Consider the following 23,530-nt stretch of genomic DNA (forward strand, 5'->3'; position numbering starts at 1 on the left):
ATACGAATGTATGTAATTCGATTATGAATACCATTTTACCATTCTCCAGGCTTTTGTTTTCCTCCATCATCCATATTGAAGACCACACAGGCATATTGGAATATATCTATTCTCTAATATCTAGATAAAGTGCTTGGTTTGAAACAATGAGGACTCAGTTATAGCTGATTCAATGCATGCCATTTGTCTTCCTGATTCAGAGGGCTAAAAGAATGCCACCCATAACCATCAGACGCCTGCATTCTTCTACATGTCTGATGGATATCGTGAGCTAATAATCTTGACTCCTTATTCACTTTTAACATCATACTATGAGAGCTAGACGTCCAATAAGAGAGCCGCCATCTTTCAGAATTTGTTCGACGCTGTTGTATGCAAAGTTGGGAGAGGCTAGGGTTAGTTAGACAGGAAACGGCCCCGCCATTTTCAGTGCAAACCTCCAGTCCATTTAAACCCAGCAGGGGGAGGCGGTGCGAAAGCTGACCGAGTTGGTGTGGGAACCAGGGAAAGCGAGAAAGAAGTGGGATTCGATCTGAGAGAAAGACTTGCATGGGAGAGAGAGCGAGAGGGTGAGGGACGGAGACGTTTGAAATCCATCGAAAGACTCTGTGGTTCGTATCCTCGAGGTGATTTGCCACAATATAATCACTCGTTACTGCAATTTCCTAATTTTACACCCTGGATCTTGTGTTGTGTTATTTGACTGAGTAGGGTTACAAGTTAAACGAAACGCCTGCGGTCGTCTCATTGCTGTTCCTTCTCTCTTGTCTTGTGTCAGGTGGCAAACAACCGTGGGAACGACACACACAAGGCGACACACGAAAGACGATCTCCACTGGATTTGTTTTAAAAAGCGTATCGTGGTTCATTGTTTCTACCTACAAGGATGTCGGGGCAAAGCATTACAGACAGGATCACTGCCGCTCAACACAGTGTCACTGGCTCGGCGATATCCAAAACCGTATGCAAGGCAACCACGCATGAAATTATGGGGCCAAAGAAGAAACATTTGGACTGTAAGTAACGCATATGTTGTTGCATTGTTTCGCATTCACCCCCACCCCCTCCATTATCTCGACTCTATTGTCATATCTTCGTTTTGATTGTCTGGCAGTGAGGCCTACTAAAAACACCAGCTAGTAGGTGCCTCTGTATTAAAGAAAACCACACAAATACATATGTCATTTGTACAATCCGAACAAACATTTATTTATCGATTTTCGTTCAATCCTTCCAACTTTAAAAGACCAACATGGAATCTAGACAGTTTCTCAGCCACAGTGCTCTGCAGGAGTGGTCCCGTTTGATTGCACTCTTCAACTTCTCTGAAACCATTAACCACATCAAACGTCCACTGTACTTGTGACATTTCACAAACCAGAGTTCCAGTTTCCCTGGCTGGAACTGAAGTGTGTTGCTTTTGCTCTTGCCTTGCCAAACTGAAGCAGAAGCAGAAGAATATGCAGGGGCCAATATAATTCCAAAACTAGTTTGACAGTATTGTTGTGAACAAAAGTTTTTTTGTTTTGTCTTGTTTAAGAAACTATTATGCTAACATAATTGTGTAGTTGGTCACCAGATGTCTATACTAGTTTTCTAGTTTGTACAACCTAAGCTCTTGTTTGTTTTCAGAAGTACATGTTTCAGTGCGCAAGATAATGAGTGTTATTGTCCAGTGTTGTAAGCAAAGAGCTCGACTGCTGGCTGGTTGACATAGCCTTTGCAATTCCTGGCATTTGGTGCAGTTTGAGCCACTGTCTGTTCTCAGACTTCTCTGCACGTTGGCTATTAGGGGCTGACCTCTTTGCAAGTCAAATGTATCATATTCACCCCTTGCCCTCTGCTGCGGTTATTCTGAAACCTAGAACTGTTATAGCCAAATTTACGTAATAGCTTTTTTTAGACATCTCTGTTCTCTCAGCCACAATCAATGCAAAGCGCCATGTCAAAAAATAATCCTGAATATGGCTTTGGATTTTTGGGTTTACCGATATGAGTGGCGAAGGAATGACTAAAAATGAATGCAAAGTTAAGGCCTATTTTTCCTTTGAGGAACCATTCACCGATGCATGTAGTCTTTGTTTCGCTATATTAAGAGACTCATGCTTCAATCATTATGAAAATGACACGGTTTAGAATGACTTGTGTGTATGACGATACAGGGATCAACAGTCCTGTGTTAATCGGTCTGTGTTTATCTTTTATTGACATACAAATTTTGCCTTGGCACACCGAGCACTTATTTTTGATAACAAAGACAAAACTACTTTATATTCTGGAATTTTAATTGTGTACATTTTCAAGTACTAAGAACCTTTTTTTTTTTGCGTTCCTATTGAAACTGAATGTCTAAGATTGCCTATTCTGGTTCAAATCTGGAAGTAATTCTCATCTATGTGGAAGGGTCAGCAGGTGGTTAATGTAGTGGTGCTGTAGTGAGTGACAGCCAACCTGTTTAATTTGGAGGAAAAGGAGGATATTTCAGCATCTCTTTATTGAGCCCTTAGGTTTTAACACTACCAAGATGTGCAACATGAAGTACATTTCAGAAATTCACAAATTGTAATGCTTCACACGTAAAGCAAAAATAATTGGGTGGGTGGATAAGAGCGGCCTTATTTTGTATGCACCCTAAAATACCTGTTCTTCCTAGAGTGCTTATTTGGAGAACCTACGTATTTCCTTGAGTATGACGTGGTGTCCACTTGGCTGCTATTTTTAGTATTGGCTCCACGACAATATGCCATGTGTCTTAAGAACATGCTAAACAGAAACGGCAATAGCATGGAACACTGACCATTCCATTCTCAATCCAGCTCCTCCTACATGCTTTTCTGTGCAAATAGTCAAACGGATGAGTTCGGGCCCAGACTTCTGGTACGAGTTAATCTAGAAAACTAATGCACGGCAGTGCTCCCTCGCTCACCGTTTGGAGGTATTTAAGGAGGTTGGGGAGAGAGAGGGAGGTGACGCACTTGTGTTTGAAAGTTTCCTGTACGACCCAAAATAGCAGCCGTCTGTCTACTTCAGACCTTTAAACCCCCCCCCCCCCCCCCATCCCACTCTCTCTCCCCCCTGTCAGTCTTTGTCCTGTCTGATGTGAAGGTGCGATATGATCCAGCGTGCAGGCTTCTTGATTTTGAAGCCCATCCTAGTCTGGGCATGCTCTTCAACACGACCATGCTAGATAAACGGCAAGCACTTGCCTGCTCTCTGCTCTACCGAGCAGAGAGGTAGACGTTGGTTAAAGTCAAAAGGAGAGCTGTGCTGCATTTCCATTTCCTGTTTGGCTTTGCTAGGTGTGAAATAATAAATGCCAGTGGAGCATTTCAACTAAACAAAAACAATAACACGGGATGTGATTCATAAAAGTTTTCAGCTGGTTTAATGTGTTTATCGTCATGTAATCCTATGGGCACACTCAAGTTGCAGACATGCTCAAAGGTCTGTTCAGGTTCTTTGACCTGAGAGGCGTTGCAACTTCACCTCATGATTTATAACCTATGAACGTGGCGGCCTGGCTAACGTCATGGTGTTCATCAGTATCCGTCCCACTGGTAAACTAAGTGGGACCAGCATATGTTAATGTTTTGTAAATTGGATGTCAAATATGAACATTTAGCAGGGAAAACTTGTTACTGCAGATTTGTTTAATCAAACCTCTCTGTGGTGCAGCTATACTGTATTTTTAGAGGAGCACCATTCTACTGTGTGCCGGTCCCCATCTTCATATTAACTTCTGTTGTTTAGGTCAGCTGTTCAGACAGACCTGTGCCTTTTTTTTATTATTGGAAATCGATATAATGAATATACTAAGGTTAAGTAAAGCTTTCAATAACTTGCACAGTAATAAGTGGTTTCTTTTTGGCAACTGTTTAGTAGACCGACAAGAAAGTGTGGATAGTAACCTGGTTTTACGTTGGCTTATTTCTCATGCGAGTGTTTTCACAGCAAATTCACTGCCATAGCCTTGAATAAGGAGAGGGCGGAAGAGGGGGAGTTCTGCTGAAAATCACACACGCGTCCCAGACCTGCATCTAAATGTGTTTTGGGCTGAAACTTGGGGCTCCATGAATGTTCTCATTCATCTCTCACCTGTTGCGGGGCTTGTGGTCTGGCTTGCGTCTGCTTCTCCACTTGCACTGGTAAAACTCTTGACCGCTGGAGTTGTGGTCACACATTAAGTCCACATGTGGTGGCAATGTCCCCAAAAGGTTTTGGATGCAGGTTGTGTTCAACTCGCTTTTCTTAAGACTGTTGCATTTGCACATGAAATTACAAAATGAGGTCAGACGGAGGAAGAGTGTGGGTATTGCTAGAGGGGAGAACAATGAATGAAAATAAGATTCCTTTCCCCTGTTTATTTTGGGCTGAGAAATCCTTTACACTTGTGTCCCTTCCAGCTGTCTACCAACTAGCTTGTTGTAGTTGTAGCCTAGCATCGACTCCTACAGTGCCTGGGAACACCTAATTTATGAATGTGTCTTTGTTTTCCCCAAGTACAACAATGGCTTGGCTTGGTGGCCCTCATGCTGTTTGCATTCCTTTTGGGATAAGAATAGTTTTACGCAAAGGCTCTGAGTGGCAGTCGCTAATGTAACCCACGTTTGCACTTTGGTTCCCCGTTGAAGGCACTGGAAGCACGCCATGAGATCATGAAGGTATGGCACAGACTACAAGGCATGTGATGGCAAAGGCATCATATGACAGTCCCCTTTTAAAGAGTGCTGACCTGACACACTGTCCACCAGCAGGTCTGTTTAGAACTTTAACGGCCAGGCAGCCAATGGCCTGGAAGCATAACAATTGATTTTAAAGAGGCCACAAGATTAGAAAACCAATATCAATCAGAAAATACCATGGCCTGACGCTTGTTTGACTAGTTGGTCCTTTGTGGTGTGACGGAAAGTGTTGATTTAGTTTGAGGTGGTTTGGGCAAAAGGTTGTCTAGCATGCATGCCGTTGTATGTTCAAGGTTCCATACCATTGGAAAAACTTTAACTCCTTAAAGCTGTACCAAATAGTGGTACAGCTAATAACAACCAGCTGTACCAAAAGATGGTCCAGCTGGTACCAAAGAGCGGTACCAATCGTGGAGCCAATTCCTTCATGTAGGAATCGTTTACATTGGGAGCAATTGCACCACAGTCACCTTTTGACCTAGGTTTTATTTTTGGTGTTTAGTCCCTCTGGTAAAGTATGTGCATGTATTGAAATAGCTTCTTGGGCACTGCGCACACAATGGACTGAATCATATCCTCGGTACCAGGATCGTTATCGGAAAGATATTTCCTGAGGCGAGTCTTGGGATCGCTGCGGGAAAATGGCTAACAGGAAGTGATTGCATAATCCTTTCCGGGAACACTAGGGAGTCGAGCTGATCAAAAGTCAGATTGGAGGGGATTTCTTTTGATCCACTTCCCGTCAATTAGTTTGTTGCCTGTAAGGGTATGCAATGATCCCAAAACATGCATTGGCCATTGGATAAAACATTTTTTGGACCAAGCCTCCGATTCGCAATCATGGCCTTTTTTTGTTGGTGTGTGTGTGTGTGTATAAACACACAACTTTGACGCGGTAATTCCATTTCACTTGATTCGCCTTGCACCCAACCAGCGAAGGAGGGCCCATCATTCATTGGCAAAGCTGCCAACATTAAAAGCCTAAATTACTACTCCCTACAGCAAGTTGTAAAGCATAAATTTGCACCACAAAACTGGTAATTAAATGTTATTGCTGCCTGCTATAGTTCCTCCTACATGGTGGCCCCCTTGCATGCTATCTACAAACATGGAGGGCTTTCATCTTCCAAGGGAATTTTTTTCTTTTAATGAAATTTATCCAGCAGCTCTGGTGGTCGCTTTTTATGGTCAAATTTACTCTAGAGTCTTGACTAGTCCATAATGAACATATGAACACCCTTCTATTGCGCTTTTACAAGCATGTAGATATTAAGATTTGTGGCGACCAGTTTGGGCCTATAATTTGTCTCTTATTACAATGCAAGTAAACCGGCTGTAATTTGTCATGTTTGATACTATCTTTGGCTCTATGATCCTTATTTTTCTATTCAAATGCTACACAAACAATACGATTAGAAGAGATAACATTCTGGTGAGATCATTTGTTGTCTTAATTTAAGGGCGGCAATTAAGAGAAAGTAATCCTTTTTGGAGAAGACATGTCCTGAGCTTTATTCTGCTCGCTGTGTGTGTGTGTGTGTGTGTGTGTGTGTGTGTGTGTGTGTGTGTGTGTGTGTGTGTGTGTGTGTGTGTGTGTGTGTGTGTGTGTGTGTGTGTGTGTGTGTGTGTGTGTGTGTGTGTGCGCGCGTGCACTAAGCCTGTGTCTCTGGGGATCTGGGAGGAAATGCCACTACTCTCTGATAGCGGCCTACAGCCTGTGTCTGTCTGCAGGAACCGCTACTGGGCCAGTCAAACCCTTCGCCCTGATTTTAAGCGTTTCCTCATTGGATCTCCTCCATGAACGCAACAACGGACTGACTCACTGGATCTCACAACCGGGGCCTTGTGCGATTCTCACCAGCTGCATGGTTTCACTTCCTGCCGGTAGCCAAGCAACGAAAGGCCTAACCCGCCCAACCTGCAGAAAAAAATAACAGACAACGAATGAAACCACAGGCTTGGGTTGTCTGCATCTCACCTGTCACCTGGGCCATCTCATTTAGTCACTTCACTTGCAAATGTACAGTGGGCAGCACATTTGTATGTAGGGAGTGTTGGATACATTTCTAGCCATTGGAACATTGTTGGCTTCATGTAGAATTTCCTGGATTAGAAGCAGTGGTAGAATATTAAAATTGAGAAACTGCTTTAATTTGTCATTAAATAGCACTCCAGAAATTGTAAATCAATGGAATTAATCTCCTGGCCTATTTCGTTATGAATGTATTTATTTCACTAAACTGGACAAGGGATTAACGATTCATAATCCGGACCTGGTGAAATTCTGTTCCCTTTTCGGGTTTATTTTGGGGGTACTTCTTTCTACTTATCCTGAAATTGTGGGGTTTTAAAGACAAACTCCAAAGACTGTCTTATAAATGATTCTCAGTTAAGTCATTATCTGCTCTTAAACATGTGTGCGTGGAGACAGTATTTTCCGCGACAGGTGCAGCAAAAGAGCCCAAAATGGATCTTCCTCTAAGAGTGTAGGTCCAGAGCCATAGGTTAAAGAGGGCTAGCTCGAGACTGGTCTGTGTGCATTGGCATCAGCGTCAATCTCCTTTTGCTATCTACTTCTGATTTTAATAATATACAGCAAATCCCTTAGTCATGGAAAATCCCATTCAAAGGCTAAACTTGGCATCCAGTGAAGTAAAAAGGCAGGGCTCCACAGTCTTGTTAACCTTCAGTGGCAGAGGGTGAGATTTTGTTTGTTTGATATGAGAAAGTTTGCCACGGACCATCCGGCCAGGCGTGGTAAAAAATGGGGCTTTCTACCGCTACGGGCTACGAGGGGAGTTTGTATTTGTGGTCCCCGGCGCAATGTCATTTTTGTCTTGTGTGAAAAGACCTTTTGTTGTCACATGGGTGGCCTATTGTGCACACACAATAATGGCGAGTGAAAAAGCCCTTTGTGTTTTTGCATTCGAACAAACACTGAGGAGGTTTCACGGAGACCACCCATGTGCCCAGCAGCCCCCGCTGCCCCGGCCACGGGCGTCCTGCGACTGTGACGAGGTGTTGGCTTCCAGAACACACCGACATCTATTCATGTGTGCTGCCGAGAGGTTAACATTGAGTCCGAGGCGATTGTCGACAAAGCACTAAACGGTGACTTATTAATTATTGTGAATCGTGTGTATTTTTTAGCACCACCTCCTCCTCCTTCCCGATTTGCCCAATGGTAGAACCATATTTCCACAGTACACGTGGACATGTTTCACTCCAATATTCAGTTTCATTTCCCTGCCAAGTGTGGCATCTGATTGCCATGAATATTTTATTATTGGGAGTGTCTGATGGCAAGTAGTGCTTCCAACAATCAGGGCCTTGGAGCCGTGGATTACCACGACGTCATCGATATAGAGGCTTTAAAAGATTGATTTGGATTTTGGAGGGGAAATCGCGTGGCCTGATTTCCATCTCGATGTGATGATGTGCCGGTGTGCAAGGGAATCTGTCTGGGCCGGGGCGGTGATGCAGGCGGTCTTGACTGGATGAGGGGTAGTTCTGAGCAGCAAAAAATAAATCTTGTGCGTGCCATGACACACATGCCTACTCACTTTGGCTGCAGTCGTTGAGTCTAGAGTTGCTTTTTCTGGCACAGGTGGGATTTCAGCGTCCACCTGAATATACTTTTTATGGATCCAGACAAAATGGATGAATTATTGTCGTTTCTTTGGTTGTCCATTTGCCGTTCCTGATAAATAGTTTTCCTACTACTGTGTAAATGTTTTTTATTTCAGAGTTTGGTTGGTGAGCCCATTCTTTATCCGTCCTGGCTCTTCAGTCCCAATGTTTTCAGCTTGTTGTTGGACATCTCGGGATTCACAGCAGGGATCTCCCTGCTGTGAATCCCGAGATATCCAACACCAAGCTGAAAACATTGGGACTGAAGAGCCTGGATTCTCATGCCTCAGTGGATGGCACGGTAGAACATGGTGGGCTTATGTGATGATTACAGCGTGTACCTGCCTCTTTGACATTCCCAGGATCGATTTTATACATCTTTAGAATTGAGTTTAAATATGGGATTCTATTTGAGTACACATCAGAAGGTCCAAAAAATCCCTGGCATCAACAAAGAATGCTTCCTGCTTAATGTCTGCAGTGTGCTCGCCCAGCATCTCATCTGTTGTCGACAGCAAATGCCAGGGGAACGCACGTCCTCACCTATCACGTGTACTCTCATTTCAAAGGTTTGCGGATATGGTATTGGTGCCAAGTTGGTGCAAAAGGAAGGGAACCCTACGTGTGGAAGTGCACAGGGTTGCCTGATGAGAGAACCTCAGATATTCTCACGGACAAAATCAGTAATCGATCACTAGGACTGGGAAATATAGCGATATTATATCAATATCGTGATGAGACTGCATATCATCTTTGATGTAACAGGCATTTTCTGAACTCTATTACCTGTTGTATTATTTTCCTCTATCCTATTATAAATTATATCCACATGACTGATCATTTATAACAAATCTCATCTGCCCAGCCCTGCAATACTAGGTGCGTTTCCATCCCCCTGATTTTATGCGAACTTTGAAGTATCGAATTTGTAAACGGTGATGGAAACACCAAAATTCGCATAAAAATCCTCTAATTCGCAAAAAGGTTTATCCGCTCGCTTGAGGTGGTTTTTGAGAAATGCGAAAGAGAGTAAATTGGCAAAATGGGTGATGGAAACACACTTTTCGAAACAGCTGTGACGTAGCGAACTTTGAACACACAGGACTGACAGTCTTTCCGATTTCCGCATAACGACCGGCCATAGCAACCCTGCCGACATCAACGTGTAACGTCATCACCCTATTCCGCTCCAACCACTTGATGGAAACGCACCTAATTCGAATTACTTTTTTGCGAACTTTGTAAAGATTCGCATCACCTTTTAGATGGAAACGCAGCTATTGTCGCAATGTCAATATTGAGGTACTTAGTCAGTCAGAAATCTTTCATATGGCCCAGGCCTATGGTACACGCTTTCCCTGCAGGCCAGATGGCAGCTGCACCACAACTCACCTGGCCTTCATGCTCTGCGCCTACACCAAATAGTTGTGCTTTCAGTTTGCTCCGGGCCAATCTTTTTGGATTTATTCAGGCGGTACGTCTAAATCTGCGGTCTTAATACAAACCAGTGAGTGAGCGAGGAATGGTGGATTCTGGGTATTTGCATGCAGGAACTATGGCCACAGAACCTCGGTTAACCTCCACTCTCTGGCTATCCATTTTTAAATAGTTTTGGGCAATTTCTGAGCACGAAAGGGCAAAGGGATTTGTATGAAGTGTGTTTTTAAGCTTTATACTGCATGCTTCCTGGAGGTGGGACTCCACTGTTGGATCTTTCTTGTAGCTCTACGCACGCATGCGTTTGTATGTGTATATAGATCATCGATTATAGATGGATGGAAATGTATATTGTGTTTTTCTTTCTTTTTCTGTTCAGATCTGATTCAATGCACCAACGAGATGAATGTGAACATCCCCCAGTTGGCCGACACTCTGTTCGAGCGGACCGCCAGCACCAGCTGGGTGGTGGTCTTCAAGTCTTTGACGGCCACGCACAACCTGATGGTCTATGGCAACGAGGTAGGGCTAGTGCACGGATATTAAAGGGTTTCCTTCACTGTCAATATGCCTGCCACTGTTGGTCAGTGACTCTACCTCCTTTAGATGCTTGCCTATGGCTTGTCTTTTTTTTTTTTCAAGATGTGCATCTGAAAAGCTAAAAAAGCTGAAAAAATACACTTTGCATTGCACCTCTCGCGCCTACAAAAGGCTTATGTGTTTTCTTTCCACAGAGATTTATACAGTACCTGGCCTCAAGGAACACTCTGTTCAACCTCAGCAACTTTTTGGACAAAAGTGGCCTACAAGGTACATGGCCCATCAAGTGTCTATAAACCACATGCCTCAGAAGTACTGTCCTTGTGACCATCAATCCGTGTTAACCTCTCTTTCCTTCGGGTCCTGTTGTCTGTTGTAGGCTATGACATGTCCACGTTCATCAGGAGATACAGCCGCTACCTAAATGAGAAGGCTGTGTCTTACAGACAAGTCGCTTTCGACTTCACTAAAGTCAAACGAGGGTAAGGAGTGGTGTGGTTTCCATTTGTCAGTGATTCTTTAACTTTGGGTATTGTGGCAGAAGGAAGGGGCATTGGCAAAATTTATTATTTTGCCAATTTTAAGTTATTTTAAGGTTTGATTACACATGATGATGACTCCTTTCGAATTGAGTATGCACTTTTAGATTGTGGTGGGATATGCCTGCTCTCTCTTTTGGGTTCTTTATCGTATTCTTTTTTTTTTTTTGCAAAGATCTGACGGAGTGATGAGGACAGTGAACACTGAGAAGCTCCTGAAGACCATCCCCATCATACAGAACCAGATGGATGTACTCCTGGACTTCAATGTAAGGACAAAGTCAACCTCAACACCCCCAACGTCCCTTTCCATTCGCTTTGGATGTAATCGTTTGTGTCCGGCCCACAGGTCAACGCCAACGAACTGACGAACGGTGTCATCAATGCAGCCTTTATGCTTCTGTTCAAAGACGCCATTCGACTGTTTGCTGCCTATAACGAAGGCATCATCAACCTTCTAGGTAAGGGCTAGTCTGGCTCCTCTTCCAACCATGTCTTGTATACTGTATGTCCTATACATAATGTCGCTCTACGCCATCTGTCTCCATACGTCAAGTGACTGCATCAATGTTTTACCTTATTCATATAATCCCCAATAAATGAGTCATTTTGCAGATGGACTCTCTGAAATAAATAATACGCAATGCTATCTTATGGCAGGTCATGTTCGGTTGTCAGGATATTTCCAATTTCGCACAAGCACGCACAATGAGTAGGCTGTTTCAAAGATGAATTTCTAAAGGGATGTTGTGAATTCCTGTCCATTCCTCACCTAGACTTTAATATGCTGTTTAGGGCTCCTCTGTTTGTGCATGCCAGCCATGCCCCTTTCCACACATTTTCAGGGCTTGGTTTCAAAGGCTTCGTCTGCAAATATTTTCTTCAGAGAGGAGCAGAAATGGCAGCATGAATAGTTTCCCATACATATTTAATCAAGTCCGTTAGCTATGTTGTAAAGTGCATGCGTAAGTATGTTACATGTTTTCCTGCATGTTGCACAAAACATTCAAAACATACTCCCAGGGTTTGCCCTCACCCCTGCCGCGCCAACAAACGATTTTTGTGCATTTCTCAACATCGTGTCGTAATGACCGTCTTTCCTCTCTCCCTTTCATGCAAAACAGAGAAGTACTTTGACATGAAGAAAGTCCAGTGCAAAGAAGGTCTAGATATCTACAAGAAATTCCTCACGCGGATGACAAGAATCTCAGAGTTCCTCAAAGTGGCTGAGGCAAGTCTGGCTGTTGCCCCGGAGCATCTTGGGTCGTCTGTCTTCATGAATGCCTCAGATTGTGTTCTGTACTTCACCGGCTCATGTGTGGTTGTTGTTGTTGTCTCCCGCCCCCCGTCCCTCTACACTACAGCAAGTGGGAATCGATCGCGGGGACATTCCGGATCTCTCCCAGGTAAGAAGAAAGCAGGCTTCCGGTCTTTTTAATGCAGCAGGTCTTGTAACGGGCATGCAGTAGCTTGAGTGGGTCTGTTTTTTCCCGGCCTATTGTTTAACCTCACTCTCGTAGTCGCTGGCTTGCTTTTTATTAGAAAAATGAATACAAATGTTTGTACACATTTTGTGTGCAGCCTGCAAAATTTAGTCTTTCAGTGTTCAAAGTATTGTTGTTCCATGGCAATCACTGTAGCATTTCTTTGTCTGGGTGCCACTATGTATTCTTGTTATTTACTTGCTGATGATTGGCTGCTACCTCTTTGTCACACAAGCTTGACACGCACACACACACAGACGGACAAATAGATAGACAGACACCCATACAGGCAAAGCTCAAGTCGTGAATAAGCTTCATGCTGCAACTCACTGCTAACCCTGCATTTCATACAGTAAATAAAGGTGCAAAAAAGAGCCAGCTTTAGAGTGGTAACCTATTACTATTCAATATGAAAGCAAGTTGATCACCAAGATAGATGAGTTTGAGTGAATGAATTTATTTTTTAATGATCACATAGAAATGAGGATTAGCTTTGCTCAGTTCCTATTGTTGAGGAATGATCCAGACGCCAGCAAAACTAGACTCGTTGTCTTAAAGGGGTAGTTAGGATTTTTGGACATAGGGCCTGATTCCCACGTTAGCCTTGGTGTTCTTTATCATTGGAGACAGTTTTCAACATATTTCAATCAGTCCTTCTAGTTGCAGAGTTTGCTCGTGCTAGGCTAGCGCAACGGGCAATACTAGCCTGCTAATAAAACCCACTCTTACCCACTCCACAGTAAACCCGAGGCAAATCAACTATAACGTCAGACGGTCGATGTAAATGTCTGTGTTGATAGAATAATGTTAGAAATAAAACCAACCTTGAATTGCATTTTGAGGGACGAGCTGTGTCTCTGCGGCAGTGTTATATTCCTGATAGTAGGCTACAGCAGCGGCGGACTGATACCTAGGTTCAATTCCGCTGCTGCTGAGAAAGTAGTCCCTCAAAATGCGATGATTCATGCGATGCAAGGTTAGTTTTTTTTCTAACATTATTCTATCAAAACTGACATTTACATCTATAGTCTGGCGTTATAATTGATTTACCTTGGGTGTACTGTGGAGTAAGTTTTATTAGCAGGCTAGCATTGCCCGTTGCCGTGCACTAGTCTAGCACGAGCGAACTCTGCAACTAGAAGGACTGAATGACATGTGTTAAACTGTCTCCAATGATAAAGAACACCAAGGCTAACTTGGGAATCAGGCCCTATGTCCACAATTCCAAACTACACCTTTAAATGTTAGATTAGTTAATTTTCTCAAACCTTTCCTTAAAGAGTTGTCGATAAGTTATCACCTTTATTTTCTGTATTTTTCCCGCTTTTCTCTGTCAGTTCACGGTTTGTGTAAGTATCTGGACCTTTTCCTCCATCTTCTGTGTGTTACGTCTCCCGTGTTTTCGTGCTGTCCACTCTCCTGTGCTCTTGACCCACACCCTGGCATGCTTCAGTGTCTCTTTGACTCTAAAGACAACGTGAAATGGCATTCAAAGTTTATCTTACTTTGTTATTGTGAGCTATAAATTACTAAATATTCGAGCAAGTGTTGGTTGTCCACTTGCAGACTTTATATTGAGTAGATTGGGAACTTTTGTCCATTTCTACAAATAATTTGTGTCGTTGTCCAGGCTGCCTGTATCGGAAGCAGCAATGCCTTTTTCTTTTTTAACGTTAATTCCCGATATACACGTGTAAATAGGTTTATGTATTCACTACCTGGATGTTGTTTTCGGTTGTGCAGCTAATACTCTGGCACGTGGGTTTTCACGTCAACATGCTAATGCTACCCGCTACGTACGGGGGATCACTGAATCGATAGACAAAAACTTGGTTTTTACGGCTCTTGCCTAGGCCAGGATCACCGAAGGCCAAAAAAGCCCTGAACTAATCGTTTAAGCCTGATGGGACATGGGTTTGCATGGCCCTGTTCTGGATTTCAATAGCATCTGCACTATTAAAAACACAATGGAATATGTCGTAGATATGCAAACCTAGAAAACAAAATAGATTTCATGTTGTCTTTGTAGACCTCCCATTCCGCCCGTTCCTCTGTTCTGTGTTCTTTGTGTGACGTGATGTTTCACTGGTTCCAGGCCCCCAGCAGTCTGTTGGATGCCCTGGAGCAGCACCTGGCCTCTCTGGAGGGCAAGAAGGTCAAAGACTCGACAGCTGCCAGCAGGTGGGTCTTCTCACCCTGAAATGATCTCATCCACTCACTCAACTCCTTTATTGCATTATTACGATTTATTTTTCTTCATGGCATGGACATGACACCTGCCCGTTCTCGGTAGTACCAGAGTTCCTACTGTTTTTTCATCATCAATCATGTGCTGTATTTAAATAGTTGGATTATTGTAGCTTTTTTTTTTTTGCATAAGTTTGCTGGTCTTTGACACAACTCGGAAGGCACGAAGCAGAGAGGAACAGCAATTGAAGTATTGCTGTTGCTCCTTCTGCTGATGTGTAGGGTCAAGAGTCCAATGGCATCTGTGTGCTCGGGCAGATCCATTTGTATATTTGCAGTCAATTCCACAAGACATCAATCGTTTTAAGGTTGTGTGCGTGTGTGTGTGTGTGTGTGTGTAGGGCCACCACTCTGTCCCACGCCGTGTCCTCACTGGCCAGCACTGGCATTTCCTTCACCAAAGTGGACGAGAGGGAGAAGCAGGTGGCCCTTGAGGAAGAGCAGGCTCGCCTTAAAGCCCTGAAGGTACACCCCCCCCCCTTTGCTCTGTAACCCTGCTCCCTTTCGTCTGAGCCAGCCATGTCCAGCACGGGCTTACTGGTAACCACCCCACCCAATATCTGGCGATTTGTGTCTATGTTGCAGCTGGGGACGTTGTTCTCTGAAGCGCTTTTGTTAATTAGTGTACTATTAATTTGGACAGGTGAGGTTGTGGCAATGATCAACTTGGAGAAACGTGATAATGGTGACGAGTCACCCGGAAAGGGCTTGGTTGGGCCATTAAAACAACCCTTCCATTCGATGTAGCCAAAAACACATTGAAGAGATGGATTTCAATTTAATACTAAAATACCGTAGACTCGCGCACCATTTCAATAAAACTGGATTTGTAATTATTGGTAATGGGTGTCAAAACATCCCTTTTTCATAGGTGTGGTATAGGTATGCAACTTTTTTAGAGCTGATCTCAGTTGTTGTTGACACGCGTTAACACCAAATGGTTTGCACCTCTCACGGCAAGAGCAGCGCCTGAAGGAGCTCCACAAGAATCCCTCCACCACAGACTCGTCCCCCATCACCTCGGGGGCAGCCATCGACCTCTTCTCCACCCCCAGCTCCACCCACAGGTGAGCCACGCATTGCCATGTCCTTTTAATGTCGTCTGTGACAGTGTAACATCAGGCTATGGTGGCACAGCAGGAGGTAAATTAATTCATGGAAAAAATGTAAAAAGGTTGCCACTGCCGTCATCACTTTCACATAAACCTCACATCAAATGAACGTCCGAGTGTCAATCGATGCATGTTTTGACATCGTGTTTTAAACACTATACTAGTCTTTGTATTCATCTGATTTGATTATTAATGCACCAGATTCTGCCGGTTGCTGCGCATTAGTCTCTTGTAAATGTCATATGTGCTCCGCTAAATATCTCGAAGAAATCTATTAAGAGGATATTAGAGCAAACATTGGCCCAGCTGAATAAAGATATGATGCATTTAATGAAGCTGCAGAAATAGCTTAAAAAAAGCCTTAAAATACTCTGAAGTTAAATTAATAAATTGTATCCAACATCCCGCTGCGGCCCAGTTTCCACTAATCTGCCTTTGTCGGAAGAAACGCACAATTCCTGCAACCATAAATACTTTACCAAGCGGCAACCATTGTTGTGGGGTTTTGCCTGTTTTAAAAGGGAAAAAACTGACCTCTCCCCCGTCCCTGTCCTCCTCCCTGCAGCTCCAAGGCAGCCAACGACCTGCTGGACCTCCAGCCCTCCTTTCAGTCCGCACTGCCCCTGTCCGCTGGCCTCACGCCCAGCAACACATGGCAAGGTGTGCGCTCCCCGTCACCCCCGACACACGCACACCGGCGACGCACACCACTGACACACTCCACTGACACACACCACAGACACACAACAGCGCACAGCGTGGCGGACCCCCCCATGGCTCTACACCTCTCCCCAAAAACTGCTGGAGGACAAATGTGTCTTGCTGTCTTTTTTGTTAGTTCGGTTTTTTTATTCACTGTACAATCGCACCAAAGCCCCCCCGTCATGTACGCGTGCACATACTGTTTTGGAACGAACACAACTTGCTGTTGTCACGTTTTTTTGTTGGAACACACAAACTCGTGACACTTGCACATTTTTTAGTCGCAAACCCTCACCAAGGTCATGCTTCCTGCTGAAAGAGGCAGCATGAAGTTTGTTTGGTGGTGTCTCACACAGTCAAGCCTCTGTGCAAACACAAACGCACACACTTTGGGGCCACGTTTTTTTGGTGTAGGCTAGATCTTCTTATAAACACTCACCAGTGAAACTGATTCGACAAGTTGAATATCAGACTGCATTCTCATAATCTTCAATCAATTCATTTTTTAATTATGCATAGAAACATGGTTTATTTGCGTCTTAATCTATCAATAGACTAATATTACTCAAGGCAGATTGCATACGCATAATTCAGTGCCTAGGGTGTGCTCTGCTCCCCATATGCAAATATTTAGAGACTGGTGAAATAAAACCAAAATCTCAGACTCTGTGTTCTCCCTTCAGGCAAGAGGTGTGCTCCACTCTAATGTAAACTCTTGCTTTATCATCTGTGTGACCTGTACTTAGCTTTAATGTGGGACTGAAGTGAAAGGCAAACAATGATTATCTCGAAGGTGCAGAGATAAGGTGCTATTTGCCATTTAAACAAAACAACAGCCTTTCGTGGGCTCAGCTCATTGTTCGGTGTAACAAGATGAGTGTAGACAACCTTATTCACATCATGTTTTTTTTATAGATGCGATCCATCATTTTTGAATTTTATTATGAAAGCACTTATTCACACAAAACTGAAATCTCACCGCTCTGTTAATTCAGTATGGCAGTACAGTGTTTCAATTAAACCGGCAAGTGAGCTCCAATCCACTCGGACCCTGGCCTCGACCCGTCCCTACGACACTACAGCACTATCTAGAAACATGAACCTTGGACTTTGACTCAGTTATGACACCTGTGCTTTCGTGAAGTTATTAGTTGTTGTTGTGGTGGTGGTTGTTCTTTAGTTTCTTATGAGCTAGTAAGCTGGTGGTCATTAAGGGGTCTGCCTGCCTGAGATGCTAAGTCCATGGGAAGTCTAGGCAGCAGGAGAAGGCCTGTTCCATGTTGTACGATCACAGCCGTTTAATTGTTTAAATTGTTAGCCTATTCAATTATTTTTATTGTTGCTGCGTTTCATCTGTTATTTAGTTTTGATTTATTTCAGTTTAATGAGTTGAAAAGGCTTTGATAATCGTTCACTTGCCACGCTACTTCCTATACGTCGTTATGCTGTTACTACTACTACCTGTGTTTATTATCACGTATACATGAGTTGTAGCTGCAGGTATGAAATGTATATGAGGTTGTTAATTTGCCTGTACCAACAATTAGCTTATCCCATTTATGTGGACTAATTCTCTTTATTTCGATAAGGTCTGGAAAGAATTCAAATAAACGGTTAAAGAAACCCCCTTAGGCATTGGATGTTTTTGGCCCAATTTACTTCCTGTCCGCTACCATATGAACGACTCTGTCTCTAAACTATGTTCCTGTTTAGTGACACAGCTGTTCTCACATTCATCTCAAGCCCTGGCACGCTTCCGTGCTACTGTAAATATTTGTTTCCTTCTACAGATAAGATCCATGTTCCCAGCCCGTTCTTAGAGGGCCCACCATGTTTTGAAATGCTCATTTTGTGTTTGGTTCTCTCTTCCCCCCCCCCCCCCCCCATCCAGATCAGTGCAATCCCTTTCTGGAGTCCAGCTCCTCCTCCCTGACATCAGATCATGATAGCTCAGCGCACCTAGAGCATATTCTCCCAGGTACCAGAGCATGCCGCTCTTAGCGTCCCGGGTATCTGTTGTGTTGTGCATTGCTCGGCGAGTAAGAGCAGAATTGGCACAGTGTTTTCTGCTTGGCCCTGTCGTCTGGGTGGGATGCTTCTTTAGAGCTCATGCACCACACGCCTCTGCTTTAGGTGAGCTCGATGCCCTCTCCCCCCGCCCCTCACACCGCCACCCCCCCAACCCCCATGGGTTCTCCAAAGCACTTGAATGAACTCGCAGACTTGTGTGCTTGGCCTTTTTTTTTTATCGCCATGTGGTCGAGCATTCAGCAAACTTTTATTGCTAATCCCTGTGCTCTCTCCCCCTCCCTTCTCGACTTGGACTGCAATTCCTCACCACTGGTGGTTTCAGCTTGCTTCTATTACCGCTGTGTTGTGCCCTGTTTTCTGTGCTTGCCTCTTCATGGTGCCTTGTCTTCTTCCTCCTCTCTCTCTTTCTCTCTCCCTTTTCTCCCAACTCTCCGCACGCCCCTTCTGGTTCTGCTGCTTTCCTGGGTCCTTCTCTGTCCGTGTATCAGACTCTTTCTGTGGGCCTGGCCCTTACTCCAACTCCTCCCTCTTCCAATCTGAGCCCCCTGCTGTTGCTGGTGCATTCAGAGGTAGGTCCTGCAGATCCTATAGCAGCATGATGCGTTCTTCATTTTATTTATTTTTTGTTCCTCCCTAGCATATGTGACCCACATAAATAAAATGCAGGCTTGTACGATAAATGGTCAGATTCTCATTTTGCCCTGCCCTGAAGGAATCCAAACAGGAAATGATTGTGCTGTATGCACACATCCTCTGCTGACCTCGGCACCCAGCATATGCCATGTTATGAATATGAGTCAGTGCTAGATGCTGACTAGCACACTGCGACGGACGGACACTTCCTTTATGGGGGTCGCACCGCACATGGGCATCAGTGACCCCTATGAAAACGGCTAGGGTGGCATCAGCAATTTTAGCGTAATTCACATGGCTCTCATGGCTGTGGCTGGTCACATAAAAATGTGTGCGTCTTATTCTATCAAAAATAACCAGCCTGGTTGACTCCCCTACACAAGTTGTCCCAAACGTATTCCCTCAGATACTAGTCATCAGACACTAGATTTCCTGTTTGGGTTTCCCTTTCATTTTGATTAATTGCTGGATGTTGTCCTCCTCCAAACCACTCCGGCTCTGGGCTTTTCTGCGTGTCTGAATCTGATGCCGCCCCTTTCCCTCTCCCGTCTGATGCCGTCTCCCACCAGGGTTCTCCGCCTCCCCGACCTCCCAGCAGGCGGCCAACGGCCGAGGCCTTCACGTGGACTTTGACTCCGTGTTTGGCAACAAGACTAACGGCAACACCATGGACCCCACAGGTGAGCGCCCAGCCTCAGCTCTCATCGCTGTCATCACACCTTTCTTTTCCTAGGACCAACCGGTGTCATCTTGATTCATCGCCGTTATAGAATATTCTTTATTTTGTATGTAGCACCTGAACATTTAGACATGGCTGCTACACAAAAATTCTTTGTTTTGGGAAATTAAATCAACGGCAGACGAGCGAAGTGTTGATTGTTCTGCACTTTGTTTCACTGGACTTGTCAAGATATGATGACCGCTTTTAGAGCCTCACAATAGGCTTATGGGAATAGCTGTATATAGATGAGGGGGAAACGCCCAGGTTGGATATGAGTCAAAGACACACAGGTATGGCCTCTACACACTTCATCCCCCTCCCTGATGCCACATGTGCATTGCTGCCACCTAGAGGGGGCTGAGATTAGTCTGAAGTTGAAATCTGGACTTTGGCAAATCTTTGTTTGACTCGTCGACGTGGACCATGACAGCATCCATGTCTCAATACAATCTAATGCAACCTATTCTGATAGTAATTAAACAAAATACTGTCGTATGTAGTTTGCTAACTCTAAGGATGTTTTGGAGATGTTGCCACGAACTGCCGTTCCATAAACGTTTAGTCCTTGGAAGTGCTTCTGGAATAAAGCATCAACGGTTCCAGGTGCACATCTGGAAACTTTTAAATGGAAGTGTAATGTTTACTTTTGTAAGGACTTTTAACAATTTTAGCCAACTTGCTTCCATTGATGATGACAATTTTTCCATCAACCACCTTGCAATCGGCTTTCATCTATAAACCCTAAGTTATATTCTTCAAAGGAGACGATGAACTCCATCTCACTTAAGAAAAATAGTTTTTCATATTTAAATGATGGCATACATCTTTGTCGGGACTCGCCGCATTCACACTATTCTTTGCACATCGTGAGTGATTTTGGTTTTGTGGTGTGCTTGCTAGCTCATTAACGGTTTCTCTCCTCTCCTCAAAACCCCACCTGTTTCGGGGTGAACTCTCTCTCTGTTGGGGGAAACGTTGGCTTGTGCATGGCGTATGTATGCCTGGGTGAGTTGACTGGACACACCCCGTGTACGCACCACGCATCACTCTACCGTTTCAGGTCCCGTCACTCGCTTCCTTCACTCCTAACCACCCCCCTATCTCTCTGTGTCTTCATGTCTGTACGTTTTTTTTTGTTCACGTTACGTTGTGTCCACTTTGTGTCGTCTTGTATGCCCTCCATCCACCCTGGCCTCCCCGTTTTTTGTCTCTGTTGCATCCCTTTATTTCAAGACGCTTTAGGTGGAATCCTCAAACCCACAGTGGCTTCCTCACCGAATCAGGGCCTGCACTCCATCTCCCAGCTGCCGAGCAAGCTCGTGTCAGACGACCTGGACTCCTCGTTGGCCAATCTCGTTGGCAGTACGTGACGGCAATACTTCATACATATACGATGACCTTAATATCGGGGGGGAAAAACTTCAGGCTATTAACCGACTTGTTTCTCTTGTTCTCCGCTAGATTTGGGAATCGGCAACGGCACCGCAAAGAAGTAAGTGCACCACTCGGGTGTATTTGGTTTGGCTTCACAGTGGTGGTACCTCATCTCCTATTGGATGGCCTTGTTGTATTTGATTCTTTCCTCCCCATGTAGTGATCTACACTGGAGTCAGCCCGGGGAGAAGAAGCTGACGGGTGGGACCAACTGGCAGCCCAAGATGGCTCCGTCCACCACATGGAGCGCTCCAAACATGGTGCTTCCTCAATCCTACTTCCTGTTTCTGGTTGTTTTCAGAAGTAGACATTGAAAGTGGTTTGTGGAATGATGCCACCCCATGCAAATATTTTGTGCAATGAAAATGCCTCTGTAGTGCAGATGTAAACCTCAGTTCTATCTGCTAGAAGGATCCATATCAATCGTTTAATTGTTTGTTATCATTTACCTAACCCATGATTATTCTGGTATATTTATGTCCATTTCTTTCATTTTTTTTGTGTCTATTCTCTGGGGGTCCAAATTCAAAGAACGACATACATTTCCAACACTACGTAAGTCCATGCTTCTGTACTGTCGGGCTGAACACACCCTCACTCCCAACTCCCCCCCCCCCCCTCCCCCCCACACACACACACACACACACACATACCACACACCACACACCCCACCTACTTGCCTGCCTCACGTCAGTCTCTCAGCTGCACAGTGGGTCGCACCAATGCCAGGGCAACTGGCTCAATGATCACTTAGGAATGGCAATGCACTACGTCATTAGCCATTGGTCATAGCCACCAAATTAAGTATTGTTTAAGATGGCGGCCTATGACATTTATTTTACTGTTGCCATACGCACACATCCTCATTTTTCCACCTGTGGTATCATCGTCTCGTCTTTCGTCATACTATGTCAATATCTTAAGATGTGCCATTCATACACTGAAAACGGCATAAATTGTGAGTGGGTGGCACTTCCCACTCTTGGGGGAAGTATTGTATCAGTGTGAGCTGTGACTGTATGCATATTAGTCATTTCAGATTTTAAATTATGATAAACCTCAGGCCATTCGGTAGTGAATAGAACATGGGTCTTGGTACTTCATTAGCAGCATGCGGCATTCACGTTCACCGAGCTAATGCTATGCACACCATTTGGTCCCTCAAGGACCAAATACTCGTGCTCTCGGACCAAAGAAAGCATAAAGCAGAATACTTTTTATCTTTTGTGTTAAATTATGGCTGCAGATCCAGCCGCCACAGTGACTGACTATCTATAGGAGGGAATAACATAACGCTTGGGTCACCAGGAAAGAGGGGTTGGTTGACAGGCAAATCTGGGTTTGTTATCACTGCGGGGGCAGTTGGATCGTCCCCACAGAGCTTTTGGCAAGAACGGTGTCTTTTTTCCCCTTTCCCATTTCAGATCACCCAAAGCCGTGCTCCTACCAGCATGGCTTCTTCTTCTTCCCCCTCACCCACCCCTAATATTCACTGGAATCTTGTATAGGTTCTCTCTCCTTAATCCCCCCTGGGCCTTCATTTATACAGCGTTTGTAGAATCTGCTTGACTACAAAATCGTATCATGTGCATGAAAAGATTAATCAAGCAGAATTGTAATCAACTTAGAGGACAGTTGTTGGTACGTCTGCTGTGCTACCTTCTAAACTAAAGAATGTTGCATGGGAGTGAGTGTGGTTTGGGGTGAATGGAGTATCCCTCTACCCAGCACAGTAGCCCACCTGAGGTTAAAAGTATTTTGGCCTAAAACCACTCGCTGTCATTGGGTAGTGCACTCCGTTTCGTTTTGAGTGATTGAATTCATCGCCAGATGATGGATGGTTATTGCAGTCTATGTCGTATCCAAACATATGATGTTTGGAACTGACTGCCCTAAAATTCCTCATTATAACAGGCATGTTATGGAATCGCGTATGAAATTAAAAATAATGTACTTTTGTGAGTAAAGTGATGCAATCAAGGACTGCAGGTCTTAACAGCTTGGGGGGGGGTCTGGTAAGATCCAGCTATATATCCCTGTCGCTGATGCATGGCAGTGGCCAAAGACCTGGGGCTGGAGAGGACTCGGACACCTCGTAAAAGGAGTAGGACTATAGTTGGCTTTTTACCTGGGCAGGTTTACAATATCTACCTGGTAGTCTTCCTATTCAATCTCGTGCTTGATACCCTGAGTCAGAGCCTATGCATGAATTAAATCCCGACATATGCACATTTTCAATCCAAGAACTAATGATAACTCCCTTGCTTTGTTGAAAAACTGCCTCGAATGTTTTTTTTGGAAGGATATCTTCGGACGCAACATTGATAAAGGCCCTGGG

At 44.3% G+C, this 23,530-nt stretch overlaps 1 protein-coding gene across 19 annotated transcripts in view; it reads left to right on the plus strand.

The window, feature by feature from the left end:
• Nucleotides 1–23,530, plus strand: part of picalma (phosphatidylinositol binding clathrin assembly protein a) — a 26,489-nt gene continuing 2,959 nt past the window's right edge. The window contains exons 1-21 of one of the 19 annotated variants that reach the window (XM_060057083.1): nt 1–611; nt 779–1,016; nt 10,129–10,271; nt 10,484–10,559; nt 10,669–10,771; nt 11,004–11,097; nt 11,178–11,289; nt 11,953–12,054; nt 12,188–12,234; nt 13,650–13,661; nt 14,408–14,493; nt 14,901–15,024; nt 15,526–15,626; nt 16,237–16,331; nt 18,265–18,351; nt 18,893–18,973; nt 19,607–19,717; nt 20,992–21,120; nt 21,220–21,250; nt 21,353–21,452; nt 21,724–21,747. In XM_060057083.1, the coding sequence (XP_059913066.1) occupies nt 887–1,016; nt 10,129–10,271; nt 10,484–10,559; nt 10,669–10,771; nt 11,004–11,097; nt 11,178–11,289; nt 11,953–12,054; nt 12,188–12,234; nt 13,650–13,661; nt 14,408–14,493; nt 14,901–15,024; nt 15,526–15,626; nt 16,237–16,331; nt 18,265–18,351; nt 18,893–18,973; nt 19,607–19,717; nt 20,992–21,120; nt 21,220–21,250; nt 21,353–21,452; nt 21,724–21,747 (1,788 nt within the window). In that variant the 5' untranslated portion in view covers nt 1–611; nt 779–886. Of the gene's footprint in view, nt 627–778; nt 1,017–10,128; nt 10,272–10,483; nt 10,560–10,668; nt 10,772–11,003; nt 11,098–11,177; nt 11,290–11,952; nt 12,055–12,187; nt 12,235–13,649; nt 13,662–14,407; nt 14,494–14,900; nt 15,025–15,525; nt 15,627–16,236; nt 16,332–18,264; nt 18,352–18,892; nt 18,974–19,606; nt 19,718–20,991; nt 21,121–21,219; nt 21,255–21,352; nt 21,453–21,723; nt 21,748–23,530 lie in introns of those variants that run through there. The other 18 variants (XM_060057082.1, XM_060057084.1, XM_060057087.1 and 15 more) reach the window with 18 other exon arrangements.

The sequence above is a fragment of the Gadus macrocephalus genome, chromosome 7 (genome assembly GCF_031168955.1).
Source record: "Gadus macrocephalus chromosome 7, ASM3116895v1".
NCBI lineage: Eukaryota > Metazoa > Chordata > Actinopteri > Gadiformes > Gadidae > Gadus > Gadus macrocephalus.